We start from the raw sequence: 18,656 nt of genomic DNA on the forward strand, positions 1-18,656 counted from the left end.
CCGGCTCGGACCCGCCCCGCGCCCGGCGGCCCCACCTACGACAGGGGAGAACGGCCGGCCGCGCTGATTGGAGACCGCTCGCCCTGACCTCTCTTTCCCGGGGACTTAGTTGGATAGCGCCGGTCTCCGGAGCCAGTCCCCACTGGGGAAAGGGCCTCTTGGGCACGCCTCCGACCCCTCACGCCGCTCATTGGCGGCCCCACTTCCGCCTCTGCGCCATTGGTCTGCAGCGACCGGGGAGGCGGAGCCCGGAGGGGGCGGGTCCTGGCGGGCAGTCCCAGTCGGACCCCTGGGCCCAGAGCGGTGGGTGACCTTGGCTGGGCTCGGCCCTTCCTCATCGTGCCAGCACCCAGTCCACCTGTTCCTCGCGCTCAGAGTGCAGTGGGAGAAGGGCCTGTCCAGGACTGGAAAGCTGTTCTCGCTCCCGTGAGTGGTACACGGGCTGTGCACCAGCCTCCTGACTCCATTCAGGGACTGCCCACCTGTGGTCCTCGGTCTTCCGCGGACTTAGTGGGGATGCCAATGCCGGAGATCCACCCAGTGCTGAGGAATTGGTTTCTCGGGAACCCCTAGCTCTTGCCAGCCCCCAGAACTCACCCTATTACTCAGACAATTGGGAGAAGTGCTACTCCGCACTTTGCCATCCAGGGCCCGCCAAGCAGGGACAGGAGTGCAAAGCTGTGAGGAAGCACACAGCTCCCCGCACACAGCTCTCTAACGCAGAAGGAGCCACAAAAGCCACACTGTGCATTTCACCCTGTTGCCTCCCCACACTACTCCTCTTAACATCTGCTGAACTTCCCCCATCCCAAGGCTGGAAGGGGTGCCAGTGACCCCAAGAGCACAGCTTCTTTGCCCACATGCCATGAAGAAGCTCACTCCCAGTTGAGGGCTGCACAGCACCCACCACACTCTTTCAGGCCCAGTGGAGCCAAGGGGAGAAGGGGAAACGGGGGCACGGACACAGAGATGCTACTAGCCTTCCCCTCCTCTCTCCCAGTAATGGCACTACTGCCTGCTACATCACTCACCTTTCAGGGACAGGGCTCCAAGGACACCTGGGGCTCTGCATAGACCGGGGGCAGGTTTCAACCTGGGGTGCCCTTCTCAGCTTCTGGGTCCCGTGGTGGTCTGCACTGACTGACTTACACCTCTCCATTCTGTTGAGCCGAGAAAATAAACTGGATTTCAGCTTTCAGGAGTCAAGTGTTTCCTTCCTCGGCTCTCATCAAATCACCTTTCCAAAGGAAACGAGGCCTTCTCATGCACATCACCTCTACACCAACAGGATCACTCAGTCCTGAACTACAGAACACAACAGGATACAACAACACATGCGATCTAAAAATAACATTAAAGGGAAAAAAACACTCCCTGGCACTTGGCTGGCTCGGTCAGAGAAGCGTGCGACCTCTTGATCTCAGGGTCGTGAGTTTGAGTCTCACATTGGTTGTAGAGATTATGCAAATAAACTTAAATACATAAAAGTCCATTTCTAATGTTCAGCTTGTATCTGACTTTGACGCAAATTATGCCAATACTGGGTAGGAAACATCTTTATAGCTGTGGGACACACCAGAACAGTCTCCAACTCAAGCATCTCAATGGTTCAGGCCATGCAGCATCCATTCTAGGCAAAGGGTCACAAAGCTGCTTCACCAGAATAAGACTGCAAATTTGTTCTAGAAAGGGCCGGACAGTAAATATTTTAGCCTAGTGGTTCTCACCAGGGGCAGTTTTGTCCCCCAGGAGACTTGTTAATGTATGAAGACACTTTTGGTTGTCACAAGTGAGGCGTGCTACTGGCATCTAGTGAGTAGAGGCCAGGGATGCTGGCCAGGGATGTTGTATTCTACAATGCTCAGAACAGCCCCTCCCCCCCCCCCCAACAAAGAAGGACTTGACCCAAAAGGCCAAGAGTGCCAAGTTTGAGAGACCCTGGACACTGCAGGCCACATTCACTTTCTGTCACATGTTCATGTTTATAATCCTTTGAAAATGGAAAAGTTACTCTTAGTTGAAAGGTAGTACAAAAACCTCAGGCCATAGTTGGCTGACCCCTGCTCCACAGCAAGGCCTACAAAGACTGCACACCGGCAGGAAGACAAGGTTCTGATGTCACACAAACCATTCAGCAGGTCCTCAACACAGGCCTACCCCATTATATCTTCACCCTGGCTCCCCAGGCAGGATGCAAGGATTCCCCAAGGGAACACCCCCCCCACACACACACACACATTGGCTAAAGAAACTCTAGTGCATTCCTGTCTCCCTACAGTCAGCTCTGTAACCAGCTACATCGCACAGCAGGGACCTTCTCAGCATTCATATTATTTCACCCTCAAGAGGTCAGGCAACCATTGCGCATCTCAGCAAAACATTCTCTTATTTTATTTTTTATCTCAGCAAACGTTCTCATTTGGCACCTTAAACTAAAGACCTCAGGCCAACAAATGTGGGCCAAGACCATTTGCAAGTCTCGATGCCTATGAGCATCAAAGCTGTTCCTCTCTCTGGTCCCTTGAGGGAGGCCTAAATCTGTCTCAGGTGTGCTAACAGTGCTGGCCACAAGGTGGTGGTGGAAAAGTTGTGGACGATGCAATCCGCTGGGATAGGAAGCCAAGCAGCGCTTCATAAGCAAAGTTCTCTCAGGCGACAGATCTCCAAATAGGGTCCCAGTCGTGCTTACTCAACATACTCCTGTCTGCCTGAGCTGGAATGAAGAAGAGGCCATCCTCCCCAGTGGCTCAGGGGAGGAGACACAAGCTGGTTTACACTTTGAGCTCAAGCATCTAAGTCTTGTCCAGATGGAGGGGGCAGTGAACTCTTAGGTTAGTGCTTCTGGGCAGAGGAAATCTATAAGACCAGCTCTGCAGCCCTTGCACAGGGAGTACTTTCCCAGGATCCATAAACATACGCAGAGCCCATCAGGACATTTTACTGTCAGAGAAATGGCCTGGGGTCCCTCTCAGGATCACAATTCAGGGTTAGCTATTCAAAGCATGAAATAACAGGAAATACATGTTAAGGATCAAGGCTGCTCTTTTTAGCCCTGCTGAGGGAACAATTTCAGACATGGACTGGTAGAGAGAAAATTGGGCACTCGCCAGGGCAGGAGCTGGCTTTCCTTTCAGACCCAGACTTCTCCTTTGGTACGGTGGAAGTAGGAACTCAGCTTGGGGTCCAGCATGCTAGCCGTCCAGAGTTCACTCCCGCCTGAGGCTAGTTGACCCGACAGGCGCGGATCATGAGCAGCTGCAGGAGAATGAAGACCGGAGACGTGATCAAGCCGAACCAGAGCTCCCGAGTCTGCTCCACTAGCTTCTGGCACAACAACATCTCGAAGACAAACTTGAGGCTAAGAACCGTGAGGACCCAGAAGAGGCGGAGCACTGCCAACCTCTTCTCTCCGTCCTGGAAGAGGCGCACGGACACGATGGTGGTGAAGTAGGTGCTGAGCCCATCAGCGGCGAAAAAGGGCACGAACACGTTCCACCAGGAGAGGCCGGGGGCCAGGCCGTCCACACGCAGTGCCAGCAGCACGGAGAACACCAACAGGGCCAGCAGGTGCACGAAGATCTCGAAGGTGGCGAAGCCCAGCCACTGCACCAGCTCCCGGAGCGAGAAGAGCATCGCGCCGGTTGAGCGCGGGCCGGGGCCCGGCCGAGCGTCCCACCGGCAGGGCTGCGCCTCCTCTCCCCGTGGGCCTCGCCGGCGCCCGCCGCCGGCGCCGCTGCGGCGAGCACGAGGCAGCGAACGGCTCCGCCTGCCCCGGCCCTCGGTCCTGGCGTGTCGCCAATATCTTGGCCGCGGCCCGGGACCCAGCACCGGCCGCTAACGGATACCCGCCCCCCTCGGTCGCCATGCCCTGCCGGGCGCGGTCTAAGGGCGTCACTTCCGGCCACCACCGGAAGTCGGAAGTCCAAGCTGGTCCGGGCCGCCTAGGCTTGCGGGATCTCTTAGCTGGTCCGGTGCTTGGGTGCCGGGGTTTCCCGGCGCGCCCGGATGCCGAGCCCGGGGCTTCTGGTGCTCTTCGGCAGCCAGACAGGCACGGCCCAGGATGTGTCGGAGAGGCTGGGTCGCGAGGCTCGGCGCCGGCGGCTTGACTGCCGGGTGCAGGCCCTGGACTCCTACTCGGTGGTGAGGGAGCCTTAGGGCTTGGGCGGTGAGACCGAGCAGGCCGGGGGCGCCAGCCCCCAGAGCCCTCGACCGCAGGGCACCGTGTGTTGTGTGAGAGCGGACCGTTCCATTATGGAGGGTTTAGGGGACAGGAAAACTTGGGGACAGTGGCAGGGCTTAGCACATGGAGAAACGGGCAAGGTGGGAGGATGGAGCCTGAAAGGGCAAAGGCAGGCCGGCCGCTCACGGGTGCTTCGTGACTCCGTTTGCCACACCCCCCGAGTGAAGGAGAGGGGCCAGGCTGCGGAGAGCACACCTACTTGCTACAGCCCGAGGTCTTAACACATGTGTCTTTTTGTTGAGGTGAATCTGATTAGTGAGCCCCTGGTGATATTTGTTTGTGCAACTACAGGCCAAGGAGACCCCCCTGACAACATGAAGGTAAGGCTGACCTGAAGGCTTTCTTTGCTCAGAAGCTCAGATCACTGCCCTGGACCCTCACTGTTTTCATTGCCTGGGGACTCCAAGAAGCACAATGAACAGTTGCCCTCCTATATCTGTTGCACGTTAGCCGTGGATTTGGGAGGGAACTGGGGGCTCTGGCTGTCCTCCCTAATAAACTGTTCACAGGCCACTAAATAGCCTTGTTCTCCATTTTAACCTTTAATATTTTCTCCAGGGCTATATATGAATCTGGTCTGGGTCTTGTGAGTGTTTCAAAATTGTTGGACCTTCCTCTGGGAACATTCTTCAATTCTTTGACCATATTTTGAACACACATTCTATTCCAAACATGATCTAGTGCTGGGAATCCAGCCAGGAACCTATTTCTTTCCTCAGGGAGCTCACAATGTAGCAAAAGCAACAAGTTTAAGAGGCAGTTACAATACGGGGAGATACATGCTGCCAGAGAAATTGCCAGCCGTCATGAGGACATTAATAAACGCTATCTAGCCCAACCTGGAGGCTCAGGGAGAGCTTCCTGGAAGAAAGGAGTGTAGGCTAAGTCCTGAGGATAAGTGGGGGCTAGCCAGGCACCAGAAAACTGGGAGCAGCCTGTGCAGAGGAGAAAGACCAGCTCAGGGAAGAGCAGAAAGCAGTTGGGGATGACAGAGCCAAGGAATGCATCAAGGGGGGAGGGGAGACGAGAGGCAGGAAGCCAGACCTGATCCCAAGAAGCTGGACCGCCCCAGCAAGGTGGATGGGCTTGAGGTGAAGGGCCATGCAACCCACTGGGTGACAGTCATATTTGTGTTCTAGCGAAACTGCTACGTGTCGACAGGGAGGGCAGGCTGTAGGAGAGCAAGAACTCAAGAGGATGCACAGTGAAGGCGGGGGGGGGGGGGGCAGACAGCAGAGAAAAACAAGACACCTTCCAGAGACGTTAAGGTAGAATTGAGAGGACGTGGAATCACACAGGCCTAAAAGCTGGGAACAAAGATGAAGTCGAGACAGGGATTCGGGCTCAGGGACCGGAGTGGATGGTAGTTCCACGCACAGAGATGGAGACCAGGAGGGCCAAGGGCTGGAAGTCGTCCAGGGGGAGATACAAGGTAGGTGTGGAGCTCTAGCAAGGACCCTGGGCGAGGCATGAGAAAGCCCCTCCCTTTCCCCTGGGACAGGTGGCCCTGAACACGGAGGGCATGGGAGGTGGAGAAAAGCCTGTGAGGGGCAGGAAAGTGGCTCCAACAGCAAAAAGAGGGAGTGCCCCAAATCCAAGGTCAAGGCAGGAAGGTGATTGTTCTGAGAGAAAGGTCTCCAGCACTCAACGCTGCACAGAAGTGAAGTAAGATAAAACCTGAGCAGAACTGGTAGGGTTTATCAGCAAAGGGACTGCTGGTGACTTTGGGGAAAGCGGTATCAGCGACTTACTGGGAGAGAAGCGAGGTCACAGGGGAGCAGCAGGTAAGTGGAGAGAATCTTAAGGACGTCTGTACATTAAACAATCACGAGAAAGATTCTGGCTGTGCGTGGGGCGAAGGGGTTGGAAAGAAGGTGTTAAGGTGAGAGAAACCTGTTAAAGGGTGGTGGGGGGGGGGGGGGGGAGAAAGAGGCTCATGACCGAAGAGCAGAGTCAGAGCAGGGGACGATGGGAGACATGGGGCCAAGACCCCAGCACAGTCAGGAGAGGTCTGAGACAAGAAGAGGGACCGGAGAGAAGGCAAGTGTGAGGGGATCAAAGGCAGGAGGTGAATTGTGGATGCCCGTGACACAGGACATGGGAGGGGAGGGGAGGGGAAACAAAGACCTCTACGAGGTCAGCTGGGCTGGGGTGCAGACTGGACATCAGAAGCCAACAGCATGAAGGTGGTGATGGTCCCCCTGGATGAGGGTGCACAACGAAGACTGCAGGCATGGACGCCTCCACGGAGGTGGTCAGGAGGGGCCCTCCCCGGCCACAGTGCGACCTGCAGGCTCCTTGGAGAGGCTGCAGACTGAGGTCCCAGGAACACGGAGGAGGGGGCGCGGCACCTGCTGAAGACCAGGCTTAGTGACCGGCTGTGTACTAAACAGGAAGACACTGGCTGCCTTGCCTCAGTCCTCAGAACACTGTGGTCAGGCACGTGCTCCCGGCTAGTGGACCAGAGGAGCCCTCTGTGGGGAAACTAACCACAGTGCAAGTCCCGCAGGATCCCGGCCACGAAGCACACGTTGGGTGACAGGCCCAAACTCACAGTTTTCTGTCAGCGTCTTAAGTACAAATAGACCACGAAGAACCACCATACCCTCAGGTACCCTGGAGGAGGAGAGGCGGAGCAGGCCGTCCAGAACTCGGCACCCACAGGACAGGAAGGGACACACAAAACAGGGCAAAAGCTGGAAGCGCTGGGAATGCTCTTTAAGACGATGGCAGGACAACTTGAAAAGAGCAGAGAGCAGAGTTGAGAAATTCTCCTGGAAAGTGTAACCAAAAATGAACGAGGAACCAAGAAAGGAAATAGCAAAATTCTAAGGTCGTGTTAGTAACCTCGGAATGAGAAACAGTGGGGAGAAACTGACCAAAGAGAGCAACTAACAAAACATCCCAGAACTGGAAAAGGGTCCACCGGGTACTTGGGAAGGGCCCATCTTGAGTGGAAGGGCTCCCGCCAAGGCGCATCATGGTGGGTTACGGCTCTCGGGGATCGAGAGTGCCCAGGTAGCCGGTGGGGGACAGAGGGAGACACATGATGCTGGTTTCTCAGCAGCGGTGACCCAGCTGAACCAGCTTGGAGCAAGGACTCGGGCTCTTTGGAAAAACCATTTCCACCAGAAGTGCGCCCTGCCAACCTGCCAGTCACTGTGAAGGGAAGGCCTAAGCATTTGCAGGTGCGGAGTTGTGAGAAGTGTACCTTCACTGGGAAGGATATTTTTGGCAAGCTTCGGGAAACAGGCCTTTGAGGAGGAGCATGCAGGAGAGGTCTCCAGAGGCAGAGAGTGTAGTCCCCAGTACTGGCTGACGCAGCTCAGCCCTTGGGGTGTGGTCCAGGGTGGTCCAGGACCAGTGAGCAGAGCTGTGCCCCAACAGGGCCCCTCCATGCCAGTTATGAAGCACAAGGGACGTGGAATGCAGCTAAAGCCTGGACCACATGTGAAAGTTGGTGTCCAGGGCTCAGGTCACCACGGGCTGAAGGTGATGGGGAGCTGTATTTGAAAAGTGCTTCTGGAGGCCTGTGGGGAGGCTGGGGCAGAGTGTGGGCCAGACAGGCTCCAATGAGGGTCCCCGGAGGGGAGAAGAGTCACCTGGGCTGTGACCTTGGGGGTCTGGCTGTAAGGCCCCTGGGTTGGCCAGATGCATGGAGGTGAGGGTGTCCTGGGGAAGGACACAGGTCTGGGTCCTTGGCCGTGAGGGTGGCAGTGAGCACAAAGCAGCCTGGTGGGGGCCCAGGGCTAGAAGAAGGCGCCAAAAGAGAAACTTGGTTGATGGGATGGGACGAGGACCACGGCGGGGTCCTGTGGTGCCCCGAGGTTCAGAGCTGAGAACAGAGGGGTCTTTGGGACATGGGGCTCAGTGTGAAGGGAGGAAGTGGTCCCAGGGGCAGCCTGAGCAGGAGCAGGTGCCACTCCTGCCCTGGGGAGGCAGTGGGGCAGGTGCCAGTAGCCCTCACAGGGCCCCCTGCCCAGGAAGGGGTGGGGCTCCACACTCTGGTGGTGGCTCTGGGGCAGCTCTATGGTTTACGAGTTTCTGCCTTTTTCCAAATCTTTTGCCATTGTGATAGAATAAAAAATGGTCTGGTTTCAGTAACAAAGATCTGAAGGAACAGGGAGGGTCTAGGTTGTGGCTCCTCCCTACTCCACCCTAGGGCCCTGGTGGCCCAAAGCAGGGCCTCTAACTTGGCTTCTTTTGGCTGTAGAACTTCTGGAGGTTCATATTCCGGAAGAATCTGCCACCGACTTCCCTCTGTCAGATGGACTTTGCTGTTCTGGGCCTCGGGGATTCCTCTTACGCCAAGTGAGTAGGGGCAGGAAGGCTGCTGGCCTGCAGGGACTGCCCTTGGGGTTGAGCACAAAGTCCTGGTGGAGGGACAGGTGACTCAGCCCCCAGGGCGCCTTCTAGACTTTGGGCCATGGCCAGGCTGTGGGGACCATCGGGGAGCATCTGGGCTTGAAGGGTGAGCAGAGCACAGACAGGAGGCTGGCAGGACAGGAAGGTGGGCACCAAAACTCCGGGGTGGGCCCAAGGTGTCTCGTAGGACAGGAAGTGACGTCTGGAACTGGACATCAGGGGCCTCAGGCAGCACCATAGGCTGACACGTGACTTAGGGCAGCAAAGGCCTACCTGGCTCTTCCCACTTTTCCATGAGATATTTGGGCTCACAAAGACAGCACAGTGGGATGAGGCAAGGGGCCCGGAAGACCCCCCAGCCCCAGGAGCCACCTCCAAGGCCACTGCTTCCCTGGGTGTGGTGGCATGACCGCCTCGGCCTTGTTCTTGCCAATTTTCAGGACCTATCTGTATCCTAAGCCAAGAATGACGTTGCTTTGCGTGCTTTCTTAAAGAAGCACCGAGGAGTTTGTGTGTGAGGGTTCGCACGTCATTAGGTCACTGAAACAGTCCAGCACAGGGCGGGCGGGGTGGGGGTGGGGGGTCGTTGGTCGTACCAACGCTTCCAAAGCCAGACACAACAAGGGCAGGACTGTGCTCGCTGAGGTGAACAGGGCAGCGCGACACTCCTGTGCCCGGGGTTTTGTTCCGTGCACCACATAGATGTTGGTTCACGGCAGCACAAACACAGGCATCTTGCCAACAGCGCTCTCTGGGAGGGGTGTCATTCGAGGCCCGGGGTCTTCTGCTTCTTCGGGGCTGCTTGCCCTCTGCCCTCCGCCCAGGGCCTGCCCAAGCAAGCCTGGCTCTCTCTCTGTAGGTTCAATTTCGTAGCCAAGAAGCTGCACCGACGGCTGCTGCAGCTTGGGGGCAGCGCCCTCCTGCCTGCGTGCCTGGGAGATGACCAGCATGAGCTGGGGTGAGTGGGGTGGGGGCAGCTCTCCTGCAGGCCCGGCCAGGGGCAGGGGCCCCTCAGAACAGCGCGCACATGCTCTCTCTCCAGGCCCGACGCTGCTATTGACCCCTGGCTGCACGATCTGTGGGAGAAGGTGCTGGGGCTCTACCCGGTGCCCCCTGACCTTGGCGTGATCCCCCCCGGAGTCCCGTGAGTGTGGGCCTCGGTGGGGCTCCCGCAGGTGCAGTTAGAGCGGCCTGGCCGCGGGGCCACTTGTGAGGCCCTGCTGATGGCCTGACGAGTGTGTGTCCTCCCTACAGTTTGCCCTCCAAGTTCACCCTCCGCTTCCTTCCGGAGGCCCCCAAGATGTGCTCTGAGGAGCAGCATGTGGCCGGTGCAGATCCCCCAGGTCCCCCTTCAGAGCAGCAGCCCTTCCTGGCACCCATGGTCACCAACCAGAGGGTCACCAGCCCCTCTCACTTCCAGGACGTACGGCTGATCGAGTTTGACATCACAGGCTCTGGGCTCAGGTGAGGGGCCTGAGACACCAGGTGGGTGGTGGCCGAGGGATGAGGGGGGGGTGCCGGCCGGGCTGCAGGGAAACACATCCATCCGAGGACCGCCGCCCCCAGCCCTCCCCTGAGCCCCCAGTGCCCTGCCCGCACCCTCCCTCACTTTTCCCATTGGCTTTCCCATGCAGCTTTGCAGCTGGCGACGTGGTGCTGATCCGGCCCCAGAACCAGGCCAGCCACGTCCAGCAGTTCTGCCGGGTGCTGGGCCTGGACCCCGACCAGTACTTCACGCTGCTGCCCCGGGAGCCAGGTGAGCCCGGGGACCCCGGCTGCGGCCACCCTTTCTCTCTGCCCTCCCGGGGTCTGCGGCCTGCCCAGCCGTGTCCCGACCCCTCACAGGCTCCCCGCTTCCTGCTGCAGGTGTCCCCTGCCCCACGCAGCTGCCCCAGCCCTGCTCCGTGAGGCACCTCGTGTCCCACTACCTGGACGTCGCCAGCGTGCCCCGCCGTTCCTTCTTCGAGCTCCTGGCCTGTCTCTCTCCCCACGAGCTGGAGCGGGAGAAGCTGCTGCAATTCAGTGCCCCCCAAGGTCAGGAGGAGCTGTATTCGTACTGCAACCGGCCTCGCAGGACCGTCCTGGAGGTGCGGGCAGGCGCGGGCAGGCGCGGGCAGGCGCGGGCAGACGGGCAGGCCCAGGGCTCTGAGCCACAGCCACGTGTGGCGGTGCTGGCCGGAGCCTAGCCGGGGCTGTCTCTGCCCAGGTGTTGTGTGACTTCCCACACACGGCTGGAGCTGTTCCCGCAGACTACCTGCTCGACCTCATCCCCCCGATCCGCCCGCGGGCCTTCTCCATTGCCTCCTCTCTGCTGGTGAGGGCCTGTCGGGCAGAGCCCAGGACCGGCTTCAGGGATGCCGGGATCTCGAGGGGCGGGGGGCCGACCCTCAACATCTGCCCCACGTCTGGGACCGCCCGGGGGGAAGTGGGTGGAGTCTGAGGCCGGTCGGCAGGCAGGCGGCCCCGTGGAGCACAGCACCCGCCATCCCATCCCCAGGCTCACCCCTCGAGGCTGCAGATTCTCGTCGCTGTGGTGCATTACCAGACGCGCCTCAAAGAGCCCCGCCGGGGCCTCTGCTCCTCCTGGCTGGCGTCTCTGGATCCTGGGCGAGGTGACCCCTGCTTTCTGGAGGGGGGCGGGCAGAGCACTGGGCCAGGGCCCCCGTTCTCCTCTGTGCACCACAGCCGGTCCTGGACCGGGGCCCCGGTCCTCGGAGCCTCCTCACGCCTCCTCCCTCCTGCCGTAGGACCTGTCCAGGTGCCTCTGTGGGTGCGGCCCGGGAGCCTGACCTTCCCGGAGACACCGGACACACCTGTGATCATGGTGGGTCCCGGCACCGGTGTGGCCCCTTTCCGAGCAGCTGTCCAGGAGCGGGTGGCCCGGGGTCAGACCGGTGAGCACGCAGGGCCTCTGGCAGGGTGGCAGCTGGGGCTGCCTGGGCCGAGCCTCACAGGCCTGGGTCCAGGCTTGAGGCCACCTGTGATCCCCCAGGAAACTTCCTGTTCTTCGGCTGCCGCTGGCGCGACCAAGACTTCTATTGGGAATCTGAGTGGTTGGAGCTGGAGAGGAAGGGCTGCCTGACCCTCTTCACAGCCTTCTCCCGGGAACAGGTGGGTGTGCTGGGCAGGGCGGTGCCGGCAGGGAGGGGGCCAGGCCAAGGATGCACCATCCCCATGCCCCGCCCCCGCCCCCTCCCCGTAGGAGCGGAAAGCGTACGTGCAGCACAGGCTCCGGGAGCTCGGGCCGTTGGTGTGGGAGCTGCTGGACCGCCGAGGCGCCTACTTCTACGTGGCGGGGTGAGCCTGGGCCCCCGGGGGGTAGGGGTGGGAGCCGGCCCTCCGGAGGTCCCAGCCCTACTGAGCCCTCCTGGCCCGTCCCTCCAGCAATGCCAAGGGCATGCCGGCAGATGTGTCAGAAGCCCTGACGTCCGTCTTCCAGGAGGAGGGTGGGCTCTCCGGCCCTGATGCAGCCAACTACCTTGCCAGGCTCCAGCGGACGATGCGTTTCCAGAGTGAGACGTGGGCCTAAGAAGCCATCCTGCCAGCCTTGGCCACTCTAAACGCTGCCCTCTGGGGGGCTACTGTCACCTTCCACCCTGTCCCCTGCACAGCCTCACTTCAGTCAACCTGGGGTCCTATACCCAGCCCTGACATCGCTGCTCACTCACCACCCCACCCCTGCCCCCATCCAGGGTTGCAGGCTACTGCCAGCCTTTCCCCACTGGCCCCAGCTTGGGTCCTGGTCAGGATGGTCCCTGGGCTGCCCCACCCTGCATAAGGACGGGGCCCCAGGAAGGAACGGGCAGCCTGATGGGCATCGGGGGCTCCCCAGACACCAGCTTCCAGACAGCATGCGAGCCCGGAGAGCCTTCGGAGGTTGTCCCAGGGGACAGCAGTTTCCCAGTCCCCCTCTGCCACATCTCTGTGCCCACCCACAAAGTACACGGTGCTGTCACAGGGCCTCGCAGGGCCAGGGCTAGGGCTGGAAGGCAGGACCAGGGGAGACCCCCAGCTAGCACGCTCTTTCCTCACCCCGTTCCTGGAACACCTCCGTAATAAACTGTGGGCTCTTGTTGGCTGTGTCTGACCTGCTCTTCCGCGTGCCTGTCTGGGTGCCTCAGGGCGTGTGTGGGCCCACAGTGTCTGGACGGGGACAGCAGTCGTGGCGAGCACAAATGCACCCAGCTCAGCCGTCTTTGCTGCACTAGTTTCCCCGGGTCCGAGTCTCTGCGATGTGTCCTACTCGCCCACGCTGTATGGGCTCTGCCCGGACTCCGACAAGCAGGGGGCAGCCTAAGCGGGCCCTGGAAGGAAGGGTGAGGGGAGGCCCTGGCCAAGTGGGGATTGACCATTCCTTGCCAGTCCCAGGAGTAGCGGTCCCAGGAGTAGCAGTCCCTCGGGTGGGAACGGGGCGGGGGGTGGGGCAGCCATTGTCCCCGCCCCTGGGAAGGGCCTTCGGTGCTCCGAGGGGAATTCCTGTAGGAGGAGTCGAGCCCTCCCGCCTACCCACAAGGCTGCTGCCTGGAGTCCGCCTGTCTGTCCGCCAGTTGCCGGCACGGGTGGGCCGAGGCGGCCGCGTCCGGGCTGGGGCAGATCCCGTGGAGACGGCATTCGTGGGCCCAGGAGCTGCCCGGAGCCAGCACGAGCGCTGGGGCCCAGGTGAAGTTGACTTTCCGGGGTGGGGCGAGGCTGCGGCAGTTTCGAGGTCTGTGCCAGGCCCTGCCCTCACCCAGAGGGCCGCACTGACCTTCACGGCCCCAACCACCCTCGTCACCACCCTGGGGACCCCACCCACCCATCCTGACCCCTGCCCTGGGGCCCCCACTCATGGCCCCCGTGACCTCAGCGCTGGGCTCCCCCGTCCACCTTCCACAGGCCCTGAACGCCTGGCCCCCCCGCACCCAGGGCTGGCAGATGAAGAGGTGGACGGCAGGGTTCTTGGGAATACCCAGGGTGCAGGGGCTGGAGACAGTGAACCCCTCCTGGGGGCCACAGCCACAGCCTGCCCCTGGGCTGGGAGAGCAAGGGAGGGTGAGGAGGGGGAGCCAGCGGGGGAACCGGGGCAGGAGGAATGCCCCATCTGCACAGAGCCCTACGGGCCCAGTGAGCACCGCCTGGCGCTGCTGAACTGTGGCCACGGCCTGTGTGTGGACTGCCTGCACCAGCTGCTGGTCGCGGCCCCCAGCGCCGACCTGGGCCGGGTCTGCTGCCCGCTCTGTCGCCAGAGGACACCCATGCTTGAGTGGGAGATCTGCCAGCTGCAGAAGGAGCTGCTGCAGGCGGACGGGCCCCAGGGCCCACGGCCCCCCACGCCCCCTGCACCTGCCCGCCGCGGCCCTGGGCCCTGGGCGTCCCTGGAGCACCGGTACCAGCTCCGCTTCCTGGCAGGACCCGTGGGCGGCCGGGGCTGCCTGCCTTTCCTACCCTGCCCGCCCTGCCTGGGTGCCCGGCTCTGGGCCTTGCGGGAACGGGGGCCCTGCTCCCGCCGCCTGGTGCTGCTGGGCCTGCTGGCCCTTGAGCTGCTGGGGCTGCTGCTCATTTTCACGCCGCTCATGCTGCTGGGGCTCCTCTTTATGCTGCTGGACCGCGCTGGCCACTAAGCAGGGCCCGGCACACCTGCCGCCCGTGCCACCAGGGCCGCCGAGGGGCCAGGAGGCCCGGGCTGGCCCTGAGGCCTGATGGCCAAGCTGAAAAACCCAAGACTGAGTGGGGCACTGGCCTTCAATCAAGAACCAGGTCTGGGGCCACGGCTACCCAGGAACCTGTGTTCAGCCTCCGACCGAGCCAGAGACTTCAAACTACCCTGCTGCCCAGACGCTACTGATGCCCAAGGGCGGTGCTGGAGGAGGTCTGCAACCAGGGCCCCCCAAGCACCCCCTCGATGGAAGGGTCCCAAACTGACACAGCCGTCTTCACCCCGTCTCCCTGCCCCACCCGGCCTGTCTGCAAGAGGGACACAGCGGACACGAAAGTGAACAGAGACGTCTGGTAGTGAGGTGACTCCTTGAAGAGAGTGGGGCCCTGGGTGCAGGTCCCCCCACCTGGTCACGTTCCAGATGAGGGCCAGTGTGTATTCCCTGAAGGACAGGGCACCAGAGGGGAGGGGCCCTTGCCGCGCAAGCTCAGGCCACAAATAGCTCCCTCACTGGCTGGGTCAGGACCCAAGGGGGCGGCCCGAGCGGCCAGGTGCCCGAACTGCAAGGAACAAGGGCCCCGCCAGGCCTTGGAGCTGGGGAGCACTGAGCTGAGGCCCAGTGTCCTGCAACGTCATGTCATTGAGCCCTTTATCTAAAGGACAAACACAGAACGACCTCGCGGGCTTGTGCCCAGCGCAAGGAATGGCTCTCAATAGACAGCAGCTCTCCTGAAACCACTGTTACTGTGTTCTTGCTGTCTCTACCCCTTCTTCGGCATCCGGGGACTCTCCCCAACCCTTCCCTCCTCCCCCCTCCACTGCAAAGGCTCTTCCCCAAATCCAGGTAGTGGAGTATGAGATAGAAGGCCCCCGAGTCCTCCTACCCCACCAGGATCTCAGCCAGTCTTGGTCTCAGTCCTGGCTCAGATTGGCCCAAAGGCCCTTCCCATTCAAGTTCAGAGGGTCTGGTGGGCACCAGGAGCCCGGTGGACTGAGGTGTCCCCCGTACAGCTGCCCCCACATCCAGGGGCCGGTGCAGAGGACGTGTCTGCCCTTTGCCCATTCTGCACCTCTGCCCACACCAGCACACACAGAAGGCTGGCTCTGCACAGACGTGCGGGGCATTCACGTGCACACACGCACATGCACATCCAGGCCCAGCCCTCCTGAGCGGCATGCCTGGCCCAGCCTGGTCCCTCCCTGGCAAGCAGAGCAGGCTGGCCCCAAGAGGCACTGGGCCTCCCTCTGGTGGCTCCAGGCTGGACCCTGTCTGGGCCACAGCCCTGGGCACAGGCCGCAAGAGCAGGCTTCAGTCCAGGGAACAAGGTGCAAACTTTGGCAAAGAGTTTTAATGGCAGAGTTGGTTGCAGCGGCAGTGCCACACGGGGAGGGGCCGGAAGCGGTGGTGGGTGAGGGGTCAACAGGCGACAGGGCAGGGCCGGATCCCTGAAGAAGCGGCGAGCAAGGACTGGCGGGCAGCGTCGAGCGGGCGGGTGCTACATGATGGAGCAGGCGGACAGCGGGTTCCGCACGTGGCAGGTGCACGCGGCCCCGCAGTACTGCCGGAAGGTCTGGTAGCAGCTGCCCTCCGGCTCGCCCCCCCACTGGCCCCCGGATGGGGCGGTCAGTGCCTCGGGTGGCAGGCGGCTCAAAATGGACGTGTTGACGGCTAGTGCGGCCAGGCCGTAGTCCGTGAAGAGCACAGTCTCCCGGCGGCAGGTGGGACAGGAGATGAACTTGTACTTGGGGCAGGACTCGTAGAGAATCTGCAGGCACTGCTCACACACGGAGTGCAGGCAGGACAGCACGCGGGGCCGCCGCTGGGTGACGTTGTACGTGTGCCCGCAGGTGGGGCACTCCAGGGGCTCACCTGAAGCCGGTGCCGCCGTGGCGGGGGGCCCCGAGGCGGCAGGGCCGGGCCGCACCACATACTGATTCACAATGACCTCGTCCGCTGGCGCCACGCGGGGGAAGCCTAGCTCCACACTGCCCTTTCGGGGCCGTCGTGGCAACGGAGGGGTGCGGGGCGCCCCATCCAAGGCGGGCATGTCCCCCCCACACGCCTGGTTGACGATGATCTCTGTGTCTGAGGGCCAGGCGCGTTTGGGTGCCAGAGCAGGGGTGGGCCTCGGTGCAGGTGGGAAGCAAGCGGCAGCCGCCTGCAGCTCGGGGAACTTCTCAGGGTGAACAATCTTCATGGCCTCCATCTTGAGGATGACATGGGGGCCCTTCAGGCAGGACATGAGGAGGCCTGGCCAGCCACTGCCCACCTCGGGCCCAGGGTCAGCCGGCATCCGGCTGTCTCCAATCAGATTGGGTGTTCGGGTGGGTGGGGGCGTTGGGTGAGGCCGGGGAGGAGGAGAGGGAGCAGCATCCTGGTCCTGCCAGGCCTGGTGGGGACCCCGGCCGCCCCGAGGACTCCTGGGGGCGGCCGGCGAGAGCTGGGGGGGCAGGGCCCCCCCCAGTGGCCACAGTGGCTTCTCCGGTCCAGTCCTAGGAGGAGGAGGAGGAAGAGGTGGGGGAGGAGGAGGGAGGCGGGGGCAGGGGACTACAGGAGGCTGCCCTGGGCTGCAGGTCTGGCCCAGGGGCTCACCCAGGGTCTCTGGCTGCTGAGGCTGGAGAGGGGGCGTGGGGGGGGCTCCCCCTGCAGCCGAGGTCAGCAGTCCCTGAGCAGGGACATCCGGGCAGGCAGGGGCTAGGTGGGCCCCATGGCTCCAGGACAAGGCTCCCAGGGAAGGCAGCTAGCCTGAGCCCAGGCTGCGGGAGGCCCCAGGCCGCGGGCTCGGCGGCGGCGGCGGCGGCGGCGGCGGCGGCGGGAGCAGAAGAGAGGCCTGGACCAGGCCCGAGCTGCAGGTGAGAGACAGCGTGAGGGCAGCGCCCGGGGCCCACCCTCACCCCGCACAAAAGACAGGGCTCCCGACCTCTGACCCTCACCCTCGCTGGACTTGGGACCCAGCCCCCTCCCCAGCCCCCGCCCCCAAGGCCCAACCCCTGCCCGGGTGGGAAGGGGAGGCGAGTCGCGACCCCGCGGCCGTCCCGCCCCGCCCCGCCCGAGCTCACCTGCCCCAGCCTGGCGTCCCCGGGCCGCGCGCGCCGCCGCCGCAGAGGTTGTCTCAAAGGCAGGCCCGGATGCGACGCCCGCGCCTCGGCCCGGCGGCTCCAGCGGCTCCGGCGGCGACCTCGGGCGATGGCGCGGCACGGCGGCTCCCAGGGGCGCGGGGCTCGGGGCGCGGGGCGCGGGGCTCCGGGCAGCGCGGCGCGGCGGCAGGTGCGTGCGGAGCGTGGCGCGCTCTGCGGCGGAGGCGCGGGGACCGCAGTGCGCGCGGCTCCCGCCCGCGCCCGCAGCGCCACCCCCCGTCTGGGGACCCGCGCGGGGTCCGCGGGGCGGGGCCAGTCTCTCAGCCGCCCCTCCATCGCCGCGGGCCTGGTGCCCGTTCCCGGGGTTGCCCTTCCCTGCGGGCCGCGTGTGAATCGGGACCCCCGCGACACCCCTTTCCAGTACTCCCACCCCAGTCCTGCTTGACCGACCCTGGGTCCTAGTCGAGTACCCCCACCCCCAATTCTAGAAGGCAAATCCTGCTTTTCGAAGCCGAGACCTCATAATGCCAGAGGGAAGAAGACAAGAGGAGCAGACTGGGGGGGTCTCAGCAAAGCTGGTTCCCATAGCCCCCCCACCCAGGACTGCCATGTGCCCCCCCCCCCCCAGAGAGTCAGCGTCACTGCTGTCCTTCCACTGTGCCCCCAGTAGGCATGCCTCTGGCTCACAAGTGTAACCAGGTTGTGCTCAACGCTGACAGGCTCAAAGAGGATGATGTGACCATGAGGCTGAGTAGGTGTGGGCAAGCAAGCTAGCAGAGGAGTGGATGGAGAGGGGGACAGTCGTTGGGAGAAGGGTCCGAGGACAGGACTCATGGACAGCTGGACAGGGTGAGGGGTATGCGGAAGGTCCGACAGACAGCTGGACAGGCCAGTGGGGCAACCCACGAGGACACGCACCCGCCCAGGGTGGGGTGGCCCTTTCCGGCATCCCATCAGGTCAGCACGTGCCCTGCTGTCATATTTGTGTGCTAACCTGACCCCACCCAGCATGGAGGCCCCATTCCTTTCTGTTTCCTCAAGCCGGGCTTCCCTGATTCCCTGGTGTCTACCCTCTCTCTGCCTGTGGGGAACCCTCAGGTGAGAGAAAGGACAGAGGACGTGTTGGCAACTACTGGGCGGGGGACCACAGCTGCCGGGGACCTGCACAGTGCCACCCCCTGACCTAGCCCAGCTACCACGTGGCAGGCTAGCACTCCAGTGACCAGCACTGGGCCCTGTGCCTGACCCTGGACAGTCTCAGCCTCTTCTGGCCACAGCCCCTCTGCTCTGTCCAGGCCGGACTGCACCTGGCTATGGGCCTTGCCCCGCTCCTTCAGA

General features: G+C 62.3%; 4 protein-coding genes across 9 annotated transcripts; 2 read left to right on the top strand and 2 right to left on the bottom strand.

Annotated features, from left to right (window-relative positions):
* Window positions 1-2,369: 2,369 nt before the first annotated feature.
* TMEM203 (transmembrane protein 203) lies at window positions 2,370-3,885 on the bottom strand. The gene has a single exon (XM_043567119.1). The coding sequence runs from the start codon at window positions 3,631-3,633 to the stop codon at window positions 3,223-3,225; it is 411 nt and encodes a 136-aa protein (XP_043423054.1). The 5' UTR covers window positions 3,634-3,885; the 3' UTR covers window positions 2,370-3,222.
* A 6-nt stretch (window positions 3,886-3,891) lies between these two features.
* NDOR1 (NADPH dependent diflavin oxidoreductase 1) lies at window positions 3,892-12,692 on the top strand. 6 transcript variants are annotated; one of them, XM_043567109.1, is made up of 14 exons: window positions 3,892-4,140; window positions 4,483-4,560; window positions 8,454-8,551; window positions 9,465-9,563; window positions 9,648-9,749; window positions 9,860-10,069; window positions 10,240-10,361; window positions 10,472-10,692; window positions 10,812-10,919; window positions 11,103-11,217; window positions 11,353-11,499; window positions 11,598-11,716; window positions 11,808-11,902; window positions 11,990-12,692. In XM_043567109.1, exons 1-14 carry the CDS (start codon window positions 4,006-4,008, stop codon window positions 12,132-12,134), a joined length of 1,794 nt encoding a protein of 597 aa, XP_043423044.1. In that variant the 5' UTR covers window positions 3,892-4,005; the 3' UTR covers window positions 12,135-12,692. The 6 variants fall into 6 exon arrangements, with proteins under 6 accessions (XP_043423044.1, XP_043423042.1, XP_043423048.1 ...); XM_043567112.1 differs by having other exon boundaries at window positions 3,925-4,140; window positions 4,497-4,560; XM_043567107.1 differs by having other exon boundaries at window positions 3,898-4,140; window positions 11,598-11,902.
* A 110-nt stretch (window positions 12,693-12,802) lies between these two features.
* Window positions 12,803-14,979, top strand: LOC122475287 (elastin-like). The gene has a single exon (XM_043567114.1). The coding sequence runs from the start codon at window positions 12,838-12,840 to the stop codon at window positions 14,203-14,205; it is 1,368 nt and encodes a 455-aa protein (XP_043423049.1). The 5' UTR covers window positions 12,803-12,837; the 3' UTR covers window positions 14,206-14,979.
* Window positions 14,980-15,571: 592 nt separating this feature from the next.
* On the bottom strand, window positions 15,572-17,112 carry RNF208 (ring finger protein 208). Its single transcript, XM_043567116.1, has one exon. The coding sequence runs from the start codon at window positions 16,532-16,534 to the stop codon at window positions 15,737-15,739; it is 798 nt and encodes a 265-aa protein (XP_043423051.1). The 5' UTR covers window positions 16,535-17,112; the 3' UTR covers window positions 15,572-15,736.
* Between the last annotated feature and the right edge of the window lie 1,544 nt (window positions 17,113-18,656).

The sequence above is a fragment of the Prionailurus bengalensis genome, chromosome D4 (genome assembly GCF_016509475.1).
Source record: "Prionailurus bengalensis isolate Pbe53 chromosome D4, Fcat_Pben_1.1_paternal_pri, whole genome shotgun sequence".
In the NCBI taxonomy this organism is placed as follows: domain Eukaryota; kingdom Metazoa; phylum Chordata; class Mammalia; order Carnivora; family Felidae; genus Prionailurus; species Prionailurus bengalensis.